Here is a 17,121-nt window from a genome sequence, read left to right as displayed (position 1 = left end):
CTGACCTCAGGGTCTACTACAAAGCCACAGTCATCAAGACACTATGGTACTGGCACAAAGAGAGAAATATAGATCAGTGGAACAAAATAGAAAGCCCAAAGATAAATCCATGCACCTATGGACACCTTATCTTTGACAAAGGAGGCAAGAATATACAATGGAAAAAAGACAATCTCTTTAACAAGTGGTGCTGGGAAAACTGGTCAACCACTTGTAAAAGAATGAAACTAGAACACTTTCTAACACCATACACAAAAATAAACTCAAAATGGATTAAAGATCTAAACGTAAGACCAGAAACTATAAAACTCCTAGAGGAAAACATAGGCAAAACACTCTCTGACATAAACCACAGCAGGATCCTCTATGACCCACCTTCCAGAGTATTGGAAATAAAAGAAAAATAAACAAATGGGGCCTAATTAAACTGAAAAGCTTTTGCAAAACAAAAGAAACTATAAGCAAGGTGAAAAGACAGCCTTCAGAATGGGAGAAAATAATAGCAAACTAAACAATGGACAAAGAATTAATTTCAAAAATATACAAGCCACTCCTGCAGCTCAATTCCAGAAAAATAAGCGACCCAATCAAAAAACGGGCCAAAGAACTAAACAGACACTTCTCCAAAGAAGACATACAGATGGCTAACAAACACATGAAAAGATGCTCAACATCACTCATTATCAGAGAAATGAAAATCAAAACCACAATGAGGTACCATCTCACTCCGGTCAGAATGGCTGCTATCCAAAAGTCTACAAGCAATAAATGCTGGAGAGGGTGTGGAGAAAAGGGAACACTCTTACACTGCTGGTGGAAATGCAAACTAGTACAGCCACTATGGAGAACAGTGTGGAGATTCCTTAAAACCTGGAAATAGAACTGCCATTTGACCCGGCAATCCCACTACTGGGCATACACACTGAGGAATCCATAATTGAAAGAGACACGTATTCCCCAACGTTCATCGCAGCACTGTTTATAACAGCCAGGACATGGAAGCAACCTAGATGTCCATCAGCAGATGAATGGATAAGAAAGCTGTGGTACATATACACAATGGAATATTACTCAGCCATTAAAAAGAAAACATTTGAATCAGTTCTAATGAAGTGGATGAAAGTGGAGCCTATTATACAGAGTGAAGTAAGCCAAAAAGAAAAACACCAATACAGTATACTAACGCATATATATGGAATTTAGAAAAATGGTAATGATAACCCTATATGTGAGAAAGCAAAAGAGACACAGATGTATAGAACAGTCCTTTGGACTCTGTGGGAGAGGGTGAGGGTGGGATGATTTGAGAGAATGGCATTGAAACATGTATATTATCATATGTGAAACAAATCGCCACTCCAGGTTCGATGCGTGAGACAGGGTGCTTGGGGCTGGTGCACTGGGATGACCCAGAGGGATGGGATGGGGAGAGGGGTGGGAGGGGGTTCAGGATGGGGAACACATGTACACTCATGGTGGATTCATGTCAATATATGGCAAAACCACTACAATATTGTAAAGTAATTAGCCTCCAATTAAAATAGAAAAAAATAGAAAAAAAAAAAAGAAAGAAAATAACATGAACTCCAGGGTCAGGTAAAGTATATCACTTATTGAAACAGAGAAAAATATTTCACGAAGTAGAAGTGTAAAAAATAATAAGTCATGCTATTTTTAATCTAACTGGATCAATCTAATTGATCTAATCAAATTGGTCTTTAAAAAATTCAATATATTTGCTGTGAGAACTGGGGGCTATTAGTGAAATGTACTTAAAATGTCATCATAATTGCAAGTCTTTTTGTTAGGAGTCAACAGAACAGTAGATTTATGTAAGTAAATATCTGAGCAGCCAAAAATACAATGCTTGAAACTGGAAGATCACATACTGACCCTGAATAGCCATTAGTACCAGGCCTCAATACTCATGTTATTAAACTTCATTATGCTCTCTCAGCATCCTGCTGAGATGGCTTAAAATATAAAAACTTACTTGCTGAATATATCTCCCTATAGGCCATCTGCCCAATAATCTGAACAACAATCTTCTATTAAGAACACAGAGGCCCACAGCAGCTGTGATTTAAAAGCAGTGATGTATTTGCAATCTGTTCATCACTCACTCAACTTTAGCCATGTATCAGGTATGCTCTATTATGTTCATAATGATGCCAGAGAAAAATGAAATTCCAATTGGGATTGAAGGGAAAAATTAACTCTCTGATAGGCTAATAAACCAGGTAATGAAGTACACAATTTGTGAGTGTGTGTGTATGGAACTTGCCCATTGACATCCTTATTCAATTACACTATCAGTGACTTTGCATTGTTTTTCAGCATGGCTCCTCTTCAAATTTTAATGATGAAGTCCTAGAACTTAAGATTATTCTCACATGCGTTCAACTCTATTCAGTCTTGCCCTAATTACAGTAAATAATAAATCTTATCTGGCTAGTTCTCAATGGAGCTGTAGCCTTCAAAACATAACCTGTGTTGAAACAGGTTTTCCAGCCCCTAGGATTTCATCAATGAAGCTGATGTTAGATGAATGAGATCTATCTAGATCTGCTAGTGCAACTCAAGTAGCAGCTAGAGAAAATATACACTTAAGATAAAACTGTTAACATGTGTGTTGTATGTGTGTGATCAGAAATGTCCAAATCTGTGATCCCATGGACTGTAGCCCACCAGGCTCCTCTGTCCAAGGAATTTTCCTGGCAAGAATACTGGAGCAGGTTGCCATTTCCTACTCCAGGGGATCTTTCTGACCCGGGGATCAAACTCACATCTCTTTTGTCTCTTGCATTGGCAGGTGGATTCTTGACCACTGCGCCATCTGGGAAGCCCCAAATTGTTAATAATTGACTAGTAAATTCCTAGACCTAAAAAGCTCAGTGTAATATAACTCCCACATTCAAACAACTAAGATGATGGCATCTGGTCCCATCACTTCATGGCAAATAGATGGGGAAACAATGGAAACAGTGACAGACTTTGTTTTTTTTGGGCTCCAAAATCACTGCAGATGGTGACTACAGCCATTAAATTAAAAGATGCTTGCTCCTTGGAAGAAAATCTATGACAAACCTAGACAGTACATTAAAAAGCAGAGACATTACTTTGCCAACAACGGCCCATATAGTCAAAGCTGTGGTTTTTCTGGTAGTCATGTATGGATGTGAAAGTTGGGACTATAAGGAAAGCTGAGCACTGAAGGATCGATGCTTTTGAACTGTGGTGTTGGAGAATACTCTTGAGAGTCCCTTGGACTTCAAGGAGATCAAACCAGTCAATCCTAAAGGAAATCAGTCCTGAATATTCATTGGAAGGACTGATGCTGAAGCTGAAACTCCCATACTTTGGCCACCTGATGCAAAGAACAGACTCATTGGAAAAGACCCTGATGCTGGGAAAGATTTAAGGCGGGAGGAGAAGGGGATGACAGAGGATGAGATGGTTGGATAGCATCACCGACTCAATGGACATGAGTTTGAGCAAGCTTCAGGAGTTGGTGATGGACAGGGAATCCTGGCGTGCTACAGTCCATGGGGTTGCAAAGAGTTGGACACGACTGAGTGACTGAACTAAATATAACTCCCAATTGAAAAAAAAAAATCCTTCCTTGTCTGCACTGTGAAAATTTGAGTGCCTGCTCATATTTCTTGTGGCTATAATATTTAAGATTTCTGCTGCTGCTGCTGCTAAGTCGCTTCAGTCGTGTCCGACTCTGTGCGACCCCATAGATGGCAGCAGACCAGGCTCCGCCGTCCCTGGGAGTCTCCAGGCAAGAACACTGGAGTGGGTTGCCATTTCCTTCTCTAATGCATGAAAGTGAAAAGTGAAAGTGAAGTCGCTCAGTTGTGTCCAACTCTTCACGACCCCATGGACTGCAGCCTACCAGGCTCCTCTGTCCATGGGATTTTCCAAGCAAGAGTACTGGAGTGGGTCGCCAGTACCTTCTCCGATTTAAGATTCCTAGATATTACTGATTCATTCACATAATAAATATTTGTTGAGCAATGTACACTAAGGAAATGTGTTAGTCCCTGTAGGGGACAAAAATGAATTAGAGATGGTCCCTTTAGTCAAAGTCTTAAAGTCAATTAGAATAGAATGAGAATGATGCAAATAATATGAAGTACAAGGAGCATAAGTAATAGTAAGGAGGTACACACAAACTCTGAAGGAAGACTATAAATGAAAGAGAAAAAAATATTTAATTGGGAGGCTCAAACATTCCAGAGGAAAGAGAATTTATCTTGAGCCCTAAAAACACTGAGTATTCACAGAAGGAAAAGGCAAGGGCAAGATCTATTATGATAATAGCAGGAACAATAACAGCACATTGTATCTGTAAAGTTGAAAGTGCTTTACAATAGATAAAATACATAATACTTAAAGGAAGAAAGTGGGTAAGAGTACAGGACATAGGCTCCACCATGGTGCCCTGGTAACTTTTGTTCTAGGTGTACATGCCATTTAGGCAAAGGTTTGACCCACAGCTAATTCTAAGTCTGGCAGGATGCCTTGTGTCTTTCTAGAATGTAAGGGGATGAGCCTCTGAGGACTTGCTAAGAGACCATCTTCCTTGTGCCTCTCTGTTCTATTGTGTGTCAAAAGCTGTGTCAGGAACTTACTATCTCTTTTTTCTTGTAAGATCTCTGTATACACACCACAACATTGATCATATAAATGATATAATTTCCAAAATGCACTGAAATATTTCCTGTGTATGTGTATACTAATTTCTATGCCTTGATAATAAGTACATTAATACGTATTAGTTGACTTTATTATGATACTATGTAATAGTAATAACCAACTAAAACAGTTTCTCCTTCTGAGATGTATTGACTCTTAGATTCTGGTTTAAGAGAAGTAGAATGTGACCCCCAAGCTCTTATGACTATGTGAAATTGTGATTATACTAAATTTAAAATATAACACTTTTCTTATTTTTCTCAGATCAGATGAACACTAATTAGAATATAACTGTCATTTTCAAAGTCAGAAGTGATTGCTTATCTCTACATGCGATTTTTCACTGAGAAAATAAGCCTAGATTAATGAACTGGGGTGATATCTAGAAACCCTGTCTAAGAGTAGTCAGGATGTGCATTAGAAACATCTCTAAATAGAATCACAGAGATTTAGAGGGCTTTAACACTCTCCTCAGCTTGAATAAAGTTTAGACAGTGTCCCTCTTGACTACAGGCCCCTGACCTCCCTTTTATCAGAGCATTTACTTTAGAAAATTGTAAATCCTTTCTCTGTCCCTTTATAACATAAATCTTTTACAACCAGAAATACCTTTCTCAAGATCTGTAAGATATCACTTTGAAATATAATCATCAAAGGAGATGCATAGTCCTATATGCCAGTCTCTGAGGAAGGGTAGGAGCCTAATTTCCCAGGCAACAATTAGGAAATCTAGATGGCCTCATCGCATTGACCAGCTCCTACTCTAAGTAGGAGTTGAGAGTTAAAGTTGAGAGTTCGGTTTCTCCTGCTGTAAACACACCTGACCCCTTTGCAGCAGTCTTGGATAAAGTCTTCCTTGCCCATTTAAGTGCATCAGGTGCAGTCTCTCTTTGACAACAGGGAATAAAAGACTCCATATCAGGACATCCTGACAAAGGGTGGTGGAGTGCAAGGGATGGATTATGGCTTATTTGCAACTTAATAGAACAAAGTAACATCAGTTGCTTATCAGTGTCACAGATATAAGTAGTTGCTATGAGAAAATTGGTCTATATTTTACATATTTTTGACGTGTAATAAAATTTCTAATGAAATAGAAGGCCTAAGATTTTGAGAGGTGTTTCACCCCCTACACATTGAGAAAGATTAGATTAAAATTCCTGTTTAAAAAAGTGGTTCACCCTTTAGTGTAAGGAGATGTAGAAAAAACATATCCATACAAAATATATGCACATAATAGACCCAAAGTAAATATAGACAAGCTGGCAGTTAAACTTCCACTCGGATTTTTGGTAACTTGTTCACATAAAAAGCATAATGGAACTCTGCATAAAACATACCTTCCTTCTTTTCCTCTTTTTTAGTAGGTGCTGAAATTAAGGGAAAGAAAATAGCATTAGAACTATAGTAAATAACTATTCTTCAGAAAACTGGGAACATGCTAATATAGCGCATGTATTCATAAATTTAGTGGTTATCAATGAATAAACTAACCCATCCAAATTTGAAATAAGAAAGTAAGCTGAAAACAATATTCATATGAAGTAATTTTTTTAATTCAGATACAAACACAGAACAAAAAGAGAATAAAAATATGCTGTTACACAAACAAGTAGTTAAAATAATGTGTTTAGCATAATTCTATTTTAGGTTTGAAATTGTTATATCTGAGCAAATCACAATCACTTCTAAAATAAAAAGACTGAAAGTTGCTCAGTCATGTCCAACTCTTTGCAACCTCATGGACTGTATACTCCCTGGAATTCTCAAGGCCAGAATACTGAAGTGGTTAGCCTTTCCCTTCTCCAGGGGCTCTTCCCAACCCAGGTATCGAACCCAGGTCTCCTACATTGCAGGCAGATTCTTTACCAACTGAGCTATGGACTAGATCTATGCAAAAAATAACGGAATACATAAATTATCTGTGCCTAGTTACTGAAGAATTACTTACCAGTTTATTATACATAGTTATAATAACTGTATAAAATGTATCATTTCTGAAAGAGTTAATAAAAATTCCACCCTCCTTTTAGCGAATGTATACCATCATTTACAAACAGAAAAGGCACAGCACACTTTAATTATCTTTGAATCTTGACTTCCTCTGTGGTGGAATTCACCTAATCCTAGATCACAAGTCTAAACAGGATCCAAGTTATAGTTTATAAATGTTACTGGAAGCATTTGAGGGAGGCATTCAGTCAGCTGGGAGTTGTTCCAAGGGAGGTGACCCTAGGTTCTGTGTAAAGTTCGTTCTGGGGCCAAATCTATGATGCCTTAAGCCACATTAATTGAATCAGAGATTGTGTGCAACCCTTAAAGCAATTCCTTCTGAGTGGATTAGAATTTGGGGGACCACTTACAACCAATATTCAGGACTACAATTGCCAAAACACTTTCATATACATTCTCTCTTTGGCCTTCATAACAATCTTATAAGAAGGGCAGGCCAGAGCAAGGAACTAAGCCTTAGAAACATCAGATGATTTACACATGTTCACACAGTGTAGCAGACTGTGAGTGAGTAGCAGAACTGGGTATAAAAATCAGAAACAAGAGACTGAAAAGGAATATACTTAAATTTATTATATTAATGTATTACAGGTCATTTTTATCTATTTTCTAAATGGTATTAACATGCCATTATTTTTGTAGTAAAAAAGTAAATTCACAAGTAAATTAATTCTACTTGGTTCACATTTGTTTCTTTTAAAGGAGATTTAATTAATAACACACAAAATGTAGACAGGATCTATTCCTATAATGTTTTTAAGTTAAGAAATTCGCCTGTTCCAATGATATAATAAGGAGAGTAATAAAGATACTAAGATGCATTGTAGGATATCAACACTGCCCAGTAGACTTCAAAGCCATCAGGCATTATTTCAGCAAATTCTTTGGAATTGACTCAATAGACTTATTTGTAGTTAGTTCTTTACTTAACAAATAAGAATTTACTTCAAGAAACTGCATAATTTTCAAGAATCACCCACCATGTATACATTTGATTCTCTAATTCACTAAAATGTTCACATTTTACCTGGAGCTTGTACAATAAGGACAGGAACTGAATGGTGTTATCCTTTTAGATACTGCAAAGAGGATTTTGCTTAGTTTTTCTCTTACAACTATCTCCACAATGTCTCCAAAATTTAAGTTATAACCTCTCTCAACACAGATCAAAGAGTGAAGGTAGAGGGTTCTTTAAAAAAAAAAAAACTTAAAACAACACATGTCTCTCTCATGTCTTGATAATGATAACAACCTTTTATAACTATCACTAACTCTTTATATTTACTTAAGTCATCCACTTACCAACAATGCATTTTTTCCTCCAGTTTATTTTTTAGTCACGCTACAAATCCAAGTCAAGTTACCTCTGCTTCATGAGAAATCCCACTTACTGAAAATCACTTTGTCTTAATTCTTTGGCATTTATTATCTTTACAATTCAATTTAGCACTACTAGGTAGCCAATTTGTGTTATTACTTAAATTTTCCCCGTCTCCAAATTGCAATCTCCTGTAGCATACAGTCCATGGGGTCGCTAAGAGTCGGACATGACTGAGCGACTTCACTTTCACTTTTCCCTTTCATGCACTGGAGAAAGAAATGGCAACCCACTCCAGTATTCTTGCCTGGAGAATCCTAGGGACGGCGGAGCCTGGTGAGCTGCCGTCTATGGGGTTGCACAGAGTCGGACACGACTGAAGCGACTTAGCATAGCATAGCAGCCTAGAGACCTTCATTTCATAGACTTCTCAGTGCCTCAAAACACTTTGTTAAAAAAATGCTAAATGTACTTCCAAAAAAAAAAGCATGTTAAATCTTAATTATAATTAAATATGTTCATACATATACAGAATTTATATAAAACTAGGTTTAAAATATTTAGTTATAAAAATTAAAAAATAAACAGATAAACTCTACTTTTCACCCCACTACAACCACCATTAATTTTACCACTTTATCCAATAAAGATATCAGTCTTTGCTATAGCAATATTGCCACTGTTTTTAAGCTGCCTTCACACGGAGTACTTGCAAATATTAATTAGTTCTATGCATAATTTAATTGGGCAGCTGTAGTGTTATAAAACCTGTCTACAAAAGGTCTACTGAGTATGTGCACAGCACAAGTGACATTTATCCCTATTTGGTGTGTCCCTGCTTTGATGTGTCATTACAATTCAGTGAACACATATATATATCTCCTAACTCTTGCCTTGTACATGGTGTTCAATCAACACTTTCATCTAATCTTCCTAAAAGGATAGTTCTAACAAGCCTTCAAAACTCTACATGATTATTCACTCGACAATAAATCCTTTATTCTGAAAGAACAAGTTCTGAGGCTGCCTTATCCAATGTACTTGGAATTGTAAAAGTGAAGAGTCCATGGTCCCAAGCTCAAGTTTGAAGTAGATTTCCAGATATTCCTTCAATTCTCTCCCCTGTACCCTCTAAAATGAGGCTGAACTAACACTAAGTCCCAGCCTCAGGTCATAGTTCCACATCCACCATGACCTTCAGAAACCTCTGTTAAAGTAGATTGTGCTGAATGATTGTGCTTTCTTTCATAAGAACCTATGTGTTTTAACTGCAGTAATTCTTGAACCAGTAGACATTCACTTAAGGAATTTACTCATGAATAGAAAACAAAAGAGATGATGATGTTTGCCTTGCTTTTCCCATAATATTAATTACATTCCTTATCGGAACTCTTCTAAAGAAGAATCAGTTTTGTTGAGCAGCTTAATGATCAAATGAAAACTAAAACTTTGTATCATAATTCTTAACCATTCTAGCATATATATATTATATACAGCCTCATTGGTCTGATGGCTTGTCAACCCATTTTATCAAATGTTCACTAGATTGATTCAACATATAGTTGGGTTCAGGATTAAATGCAACAGGAAATTTTGGATCAAATGTAATCATGTCATGTGCTGAGAAGTCTGCTACAAGGGCCTTCTGCCTAGAAACAAATGTATCACCACCTAAATGCATCTCCTTTACTGGCCAGTACTATATAATGTGGCTTGGTGGTGGTTTAATCACTAAGTTGTGTCCTACTCTTTGCAACCCAATGGACTATAGCCTGCCAGTTTCCTCTGTCCATGGGATTTCCCAGGCAAGAACACTGTTCTGGAGTGGGTTGCCATTTCTTCCTCCAGGGGATCTTCCTGACCCAGGGATAAAACCTGGGTTTTCTGCTTGGCAGAAGGATTCTTTACACTGAGACACCTGGGAAGCCCCATAATGTGGTATAGAAAGATTTTCTCCAGCAAATATTTTACTTTTTCTTTCTTAAGAGTGTTCTATAAAGCAGACACTGGAATTAGAATAGCTTTCTCAAAGGATGTGATTTCAGGTGATAGTTAAAAAACAACATTATAGAAAAATTAAAGCAATTTTCCCAAATTTATGACTTAAAAATCATTATATTTTCTAAAGATCTCTTGAAGAAAATCATTTTTGATGCCCTAACAGTGTTAGGGCAAGTTTTCACAGATGACTCATAAAAAATAGGATGATTACTTTGTAGTCATACCTGATTTTTACAGTCTTAGTATACAGATAAAGTAATACTAATTTAATAATATTCTGACTGAGTTTTCTAGGATGACAGTAATTACAATATTAACTGAAAACACTGGAAAATGTATATATTTGTGTATCTCTGCATTATCATCATCATCATTATCCAACTATCAATTAATCTATGGTTTATTTTTGGAAGTAAAAGGAAAAGCTCATTGAAATATTTGGAGTCAAGATATGAATTCTTGGGTTGTTAATTATCTCCTCTGCAAATGCGGCATTACTCTCAGTTACACATTTTCCATTTACCAAATACGTACTTGAAATGTGTATCTTCATGAAACAAAAAATTTTTTTCTATAATGACCCAGCAGATGGTGCTATTCTGCAATAAACAGCTTGGATTTTGTCAATAAAGTGCTAAGACTTTTTTTTTTTAAGAATTTTAAAAGTGTTTTATTGCTTACCTTGTGCTGCAACTTTTATTGTCCCTTGCTTGGTTTCTGGGGCTTTACTAGGCTCTTAAGAATAAAAAGAGAAATAAATTACCATGAAATACTATTTGAGAAAGATATGTAACAACTAAAAAAGGAAAATTATAAAAACAAACATAAAAACACTGTCCTTGGCATTCAGAATTTTTGTTAAGAAATGAACACAATTATTAGGAGAAGTGCTGAGAGTTAGGCTTACTAAGACAAAAATAACTATTCCAAATAAAAGAATAAAATAAAGTTTCCCAAAACTGTTTTGCTTCACTGTTAACTGACCATAGGATACTTTGCATTTGCTTAGCACCTGATTTTGAAATTCTCAGAATTCTTTCCATATTGTTTCTGTATAATTAGCCCTGTGAAATGCATGGAGCATTTAGAGATAAAGTGACTCATTGAAGGTCATTGTGTGACTGACTAAAGCCCAGGAAAACCAAATTCCAGCACCAGCCTTTGACCAAAATGTCATTCCCTATACAACTGTGGTGCCCATCAACGTAACCATGGCCCTGGGCAACAATATGTGTTGTGAGAGAATCAGCAAGTTTCATTTTGAATTTTTCCTCATTCTTGTCTTAGGGGATTTGTTTTTTTTTTCCCCCATTTGTTCAGAATGTTCTCCTGAAAGAAACAGAGTATCAAAAAACCTCTCCACTTATAAATAATTGAATATATTATTTGACTAATTAGCATAAAAATAAAGGAGAAATAAAGATTTTAAAAAGGAATGGATCATTGCACACTTCACTAAGTAATTGTTCATGATTGTCTTTACTACATTTTCAATACTCGAATTCTCATTTAACGACATGGGAAGGAAGATTTAGTCATTTGTTTCAGATATTAATCTTTATATGTTTATTTACCACATATTTATTTAGGATCCATTATTTTTACGTACTAAGCTAGGTGTAAATGTAGTAATTGATGTACACACATGTTCAGCCTTTCATTTAATTGTCATTAAATGTTGATTATAGATTGTTTAATATTACAATTCTAGTTAGAGTTATAAAATAACAAGACTGCATCCGAATAACTTGGCCAAGAATCAAGCAAAGAATCCATGTTTCTTTGGACAAAACTGAAGGGGTTTAATTTTAATTCATGCTTTACCTCTTGTTGGTAAGATAATTATTTATCTGTATTATAATCATAGTTATGAAAATGGTAAAATTTCATTGTTTTTATATAAAATAAATATTTTTTGATCCACATATATGGTTTACATTATAACTAAATTTATTTCTTAAGACAAAATATATTCTGCCAAAATTAAATTCATAGTCCATTCTACCTATGATCTCTTTATTATTAATTTGTTTTTACCTGGAAGAAAACTCCATGCAGCTATCATGTTAGTGCTACCTTTATCACATATAGATTAGATAGTCTCAAATCAGAATTAAGATTTACATTTAGATAGTGGGGCTTCCCTAGTGGCTCAGATGGTAAAGAATTCTGCCTGCAAATCAAGAGACCAGGGTTCAATCCCTGGGTCGGGAAGATCCACTGGAGAAGGAAATGGCAACCCACTCCAGTATTCTTGCCTGGAGAATCCCATGGACAGAGGAGCCTAGTGGGCTACAGTCCACGTGGTAGCAAAGAGTCAGCAGGACTGAGTGACTAACATACCAACAGTGAATTCCTAATATATTTCTAATTCCTCAACCTTATAACTAGCATTTAGTGGTGACTTAATAAATAATTGGTGAATGAAAAGTTAGATGAAAAGATAAAATAATACATAAGAAAGAGCATTTAAAAAAAAAAAGATCATCATCTAGACTGCCCAGGTGTTTTACTACTTAAAGATCTCAACATATCAGAATTGTGGAGTAGTTCTTAATTAAAAAAAAAAAAAAACTATTTAAAAAGCCACTGTCAGTAAAGTACCTTAGCATTTTATAGTCAAATTTCCACCTATCCTTTCTTTATTTTTTAACTGTATTCTTAGATCACAGATCCTAAAAGATTCTCCATGTCTAAGATTCTGTTAGACCACCATTCTTCTGTTAGATTCTGTTATACCCAGTTGTGAATTATAGATAGCTTTTCTTAGGGCCTTATTATTAACTTTTCTCATTGATCATTCAGTTCATCTCTCAGCCTCAAATCTGTTGAGGACACATACAGAGGTGCTAAGATTTGACATTTGCTTGTGTACAGCATTTCAGTTTTCAAAACCAAGGCTTTAGGAACAGAGTAACTCTGAGACCATAAATGTACATTAAGAAGACCAGAATTCTTAAAACCCTGTAACAGTAAAAACAATTAAATCCTTACAGACAAGTTTTCATTACATATAATTTTTCAGTCTCCTTTTCATTACTGCCAACTGCAAATGACACTAGCCTTTTACTAGTCAAAATTTCAGATATATACAAAATAAAGAAGGTATAGTAAGCTCCATTTTCATTGGTATTCTCAACATTCATTCAAAAATTAAATGATAGCCAGTGTTACTTCCTCTATATTACTCACTACCTCCACTATACACATCCCAAATGAAAATTTTATTACATTTTTTTAAGTTTTTATTTGATAATTTTTATAGTTATACTTTGGAAATAAAATAGTGATTTAAACAAAAACCCAGGACAACAAGAAAATTCAACTGGTTTATAATAATTCTGAAATCCACAAATAATATTTTGTAGTTCAAAATCAGAGACAGGATGGACCTAGATTTAAGTGTCAGTGTAAGACTCCTGGGAATATTTTAACAGGAAAATATCAAAATAGTTATAGTATTTTGATAGTATTCCTAGCTTCCTGAAACATGTTGTATTTATACAAACAAATTGCTATGAATCATATTAGCCAAATATTTTAGTGTCTTCTGATTGTTTATGCTTTAAACAATCATCTAACAAACTGAAAAAATGCTGTGAGTCTGCAAATATTTTGTTAAGAAATCAATTTTGCATATAAGTTTAAATATTAATTTATTATCATGAACTTTTCATCTACAGGGCTCTGTTTATACTCTGACTTCTTTTAATGTGAAGTGTGAATCCACTGAGCTTACAAATGTAGGATTCAAATGTAACTTTAACAGTAAGTATAGTTTTGTAAATTCAGTGTCAGACAGCTTTTCAAATATGTTTCTAGTTGAAAACTGTAGGATTCAAATGTAGTATTTTTAAAAACTAATTATAAAAGTGACCAAAATTCCAGTTGACTGATTTTAAATGAGACATTAAAGTTTCATTTTTAAGATAACACAAAATTAATCTGAACTCCCTTTTTCTCTTTTCGTTGATCCTATATTATGCAGAAAGTGCTTTAATTTTAAATTTCAGAATTTTATTTTCACTAGCACATACTGCGGCCCTGATTACACTTGGGAAGTTGCAGAATTCACTATTTCAAACAAATTTCTTTTTAATTTTCATGGATTGGGAAATATAGAAATTCTTTTTAAGAATTTCTTAAGAATTTCCTAAAAACATCTAAGGAACTAAAAATTTCCCTAGGATTCAAATTAAGACTCAACCTTTTATTAATTTTCTGAAAAGGACTAGAAACATTTTTAAAAACCTGTCTGTCACTAATTATGCAATAGTACAAGGCATTTAGACTGTTAGTTGAGAAAAAGAAATATAGAAAAGTCAAATGACTTTTCCACAAACCAGAAGAAAAATTAATACTTATTAGTTCAGAAGCAAAACAGAAATATAAAAACCTCCTTGATTCTTCAAAAATAAACATCCTTTTCAAGAAATATACCAGAAACTAATGACAAATTATCCTGCAATCCAATGAGCTGCTAAATCAATCTCTAAACTATTATTTCAAGTCTTATAAGATCCAGTATTATTTTTAGGTGTAGATACTCCCCAAGTAGAAAAAGGTTGGCAATTAAGCTAAAAGTTACTACACACTTAAGAACTCTTAAGCTAACTAAACCTCTTGTGCTTGTAGCTCCAGGAAAGCATATCTCAGGGGTATTGCTCATTTCAGTAGGATAATAATCCCACCGAGATGAAATTAATCATGAAGCAGCCTTCGGCCATCCTGTCTGACCACGGGGACTGAAGCCTGAAAGGCGGGCCTATTTGCTGCCAGATATGCAAATTGCAAAAAGTGCACAATGCAGAAATATGAATAATTTATCAAAATAATCTGTTATTGCTAGAGGTTAAAAATCTGAATAAACTGGCAGCATTGCTACAATAGGTAGCATAATTTAGCTAGACTATTTTTTATTTCAGAAAATCTTACCTGATTAAGCAATGTGTTTTCTATGTTGTATTTGCCCTAGAATCTAAATGGCCTTTAATTTAGTAGCATTGCATTATTGAGTTTAATTCAGAGGAAAAAAAGGTTCTTCAAGGTTTGCTGAAATATAGTCTTGATTTTTTTTTAATGTTTAAGAATACGGACTATGTTTTCCATAAAAACCATTAAAGTATTTCTTAATTTGAAAAAAATTATTTTGATGTTTAATTAAATTTAAGTCAAAATCTACCTACAGTTTCTACATACACATGAAGTCAGATTTTTCCTTATTATTTGAAGAGAAGCAAGCATAAGGAGAAAAGAAACTGGAAAGTATCAGTGAGAATATTTACCATTAGAGAATCGAGCATTTCCTCTCAAGGCATCATGTAGCTCTCTGAATGTGTAAGAATGGCGGGTTTCTTAAACATTTAACAATTTAGAGTTGAAGATCAACGTATAAATTTATTTAAACAACTAAAAGAGGAAACCTGTTTTAATAGAAAGAGAAGCTATGAATGAGACACAGATCATTTGGCCTTTCACTTTAAAAAATATTTGGCATGTTGGGGCAAGGCTGATTCCATTTAGATCAAGATAAAGCCTCCTGCCATCCAGCTAGTAAAACAATGGAATGTGACACCATGGGGAGATGTGAGGTCCCATTCCTGGGGATGCCAGATACATATCTGTTTTAGAGAGGTCCTCAATGTATCTGCTTAAAGCAAAAAGGCAGTCCCAGATGATCACTCTAGGTCCCTTTCTACTTCTATAACACCTTCCTAAAATCAGTGACTATGAACAAAAAAATTATCTATGTTATATTTTGATGGCAAATCTCTTATTTATTTTTATTATTGAGGCTTACTTTGGTAGTCCTCCCTTATGATCACATAATTATCCTCTTTTCTTTGATTGAATCATAAAAGCAAATATTTTGACCAAGCACTTTGGACTAATTCTCTTAGAACAATTAGGACTCAAGTAGAAACTTGATTCTTTTGTTGAAATAAATGTTATGATTTGGAAAAATTATTCTAGTCCCAATATGGGTGAGTTATGTTCTCACCTAAAATTTATTTTGGCTCTTTAAGCAAAATAAAACAAAATTTTTAAAAAATCAATAATTTATTCTAGCAAATAAACTATTTTATTCTATATATACATATAATTACATCAACATATCAAGAAAACAAAATTTGTGACTGTTCAGTCATATTTTTCAGAAAAAGTTTGTCTTAAAATTTAAGATATGCTGTTGGTAGATTCTCCAACTCATAACTTGTATATAGAATGGAGAGTGATTTCCTCACTAAGTGGTATCATAGAGCATCATGATCTAAATTCAGCCCTTAAAACCACCAGCCCCTTATAACACAGGTAGCTAAACCCAGTGCTCTGTGACAACTTAGAGGGGTGGGTTGGGGTGCGGGGGCAGGACAGAGGTTCAAGGAGGGGACATATGTATACTTATTCATACATGCTCTGTTATGCAGAAACCAACACAACACTGTAAACCAATTATCCAGCAATTAAAAATAAAAAATTAAATCCATTCATTGATAATATTGTTCAACATGTCATGTTTCAACCTGTCAAAACCATTTTTGTTGGAAAAATAAAGAAATACATGTTTAATAATAAAAAATCACTAGCCCATATTGTTCTAATATTAGTAAACAGTGTCTGTGAATATTATTATTCTGTTTTTCATTTCCTAGAAAATAAGAAATATACAAGTATTCCTTTTATCTCATTACCCAATCAGGGAATGCTATAAATAAACAGAATTGTTAAATGCAAATGTATCCACAGGAAAAAATATATATGTATATATATATATGTGGATAGTGGAAACAAAAATGAAAGCAAAGACTGATTTATTTTTAAGTCTTTAACACAGTTCTTTGCACTAGAAGGCATCTAGTCAATGATTTTGTATGGATACATGAATAATGATTAGGAGATAAGTTGTTTAAAAAAAGGCATTGTTATATGCCTGAAATTCTAAATGAAATGGGTGGCAAATATGCTAATAAAACTGCTCAGACTCACTGAGTCTTTTTTTCCTCTACAATACTGCAGATGTCAAAATCTGAAGATATTATAATCTGCTTCAAAGAGAATCTATGTTTCTTGTAAAAATGGCAAAGTTT

At 34.6% G+C, this 17,121-nt stretch overlaps 1 protein-coding gene across 50 annotated transcripts in view; it reads right to left on the bottom strand.

The window, feature by feature from the left end:
• TRDN (triadin) overlaps positions 1 to 17,121 on the bottom strand; it is a 408,839-nt gene that overhangs the window by 139,622 nt on the left and 252,096 nt on the right. For 41 of the 50 annotated variants that reach the window (XM_081530502.1, XM_081530504.1, XM_081530503.1 and 38 more), the window contains 2 exons: positions 10,715 to 10,768; positions 6,042 to 6,071 (listed from right to left, as the gene is read on the bottom strand). In XM_081530502.1, the coding sequence (XP_081386628.1) occupies positions 6,042 to 6,071; positions 10,715 to 10,768 (84 nt within the window). The remainder of the gene's footprint in view (positions 1 to 6,041; positions 6,072 to 10,714; positions 10,769 to 17,121) is intronic. The other 9 variants (XR_014065592.1, XR_014065597.1, XR_014065600.1 and 6 more) reach the window with 1 other exon arrangement.

The sequence above is a fragment of the Giraffa tippelskirchi genome, chromosome 9 (genome assembly GCF_054371585.1).
Source record: "Giraffa tippelskirchi isolate mGirTip1 chromosome 9, T2T-mGirTip1v1.2.pri, whole genome shotgun sequence".
NCBI lineage: Eukaryota > Metazoa > Chordata > Mammalia > Artiodactyla > Giraffidae > Giraffa > Giraffa tippelskirchi.
Note: the sequence above shows the minus strand (reverse complement) of the source record. Positions and strands in the feature narration are given on the sequence as shown.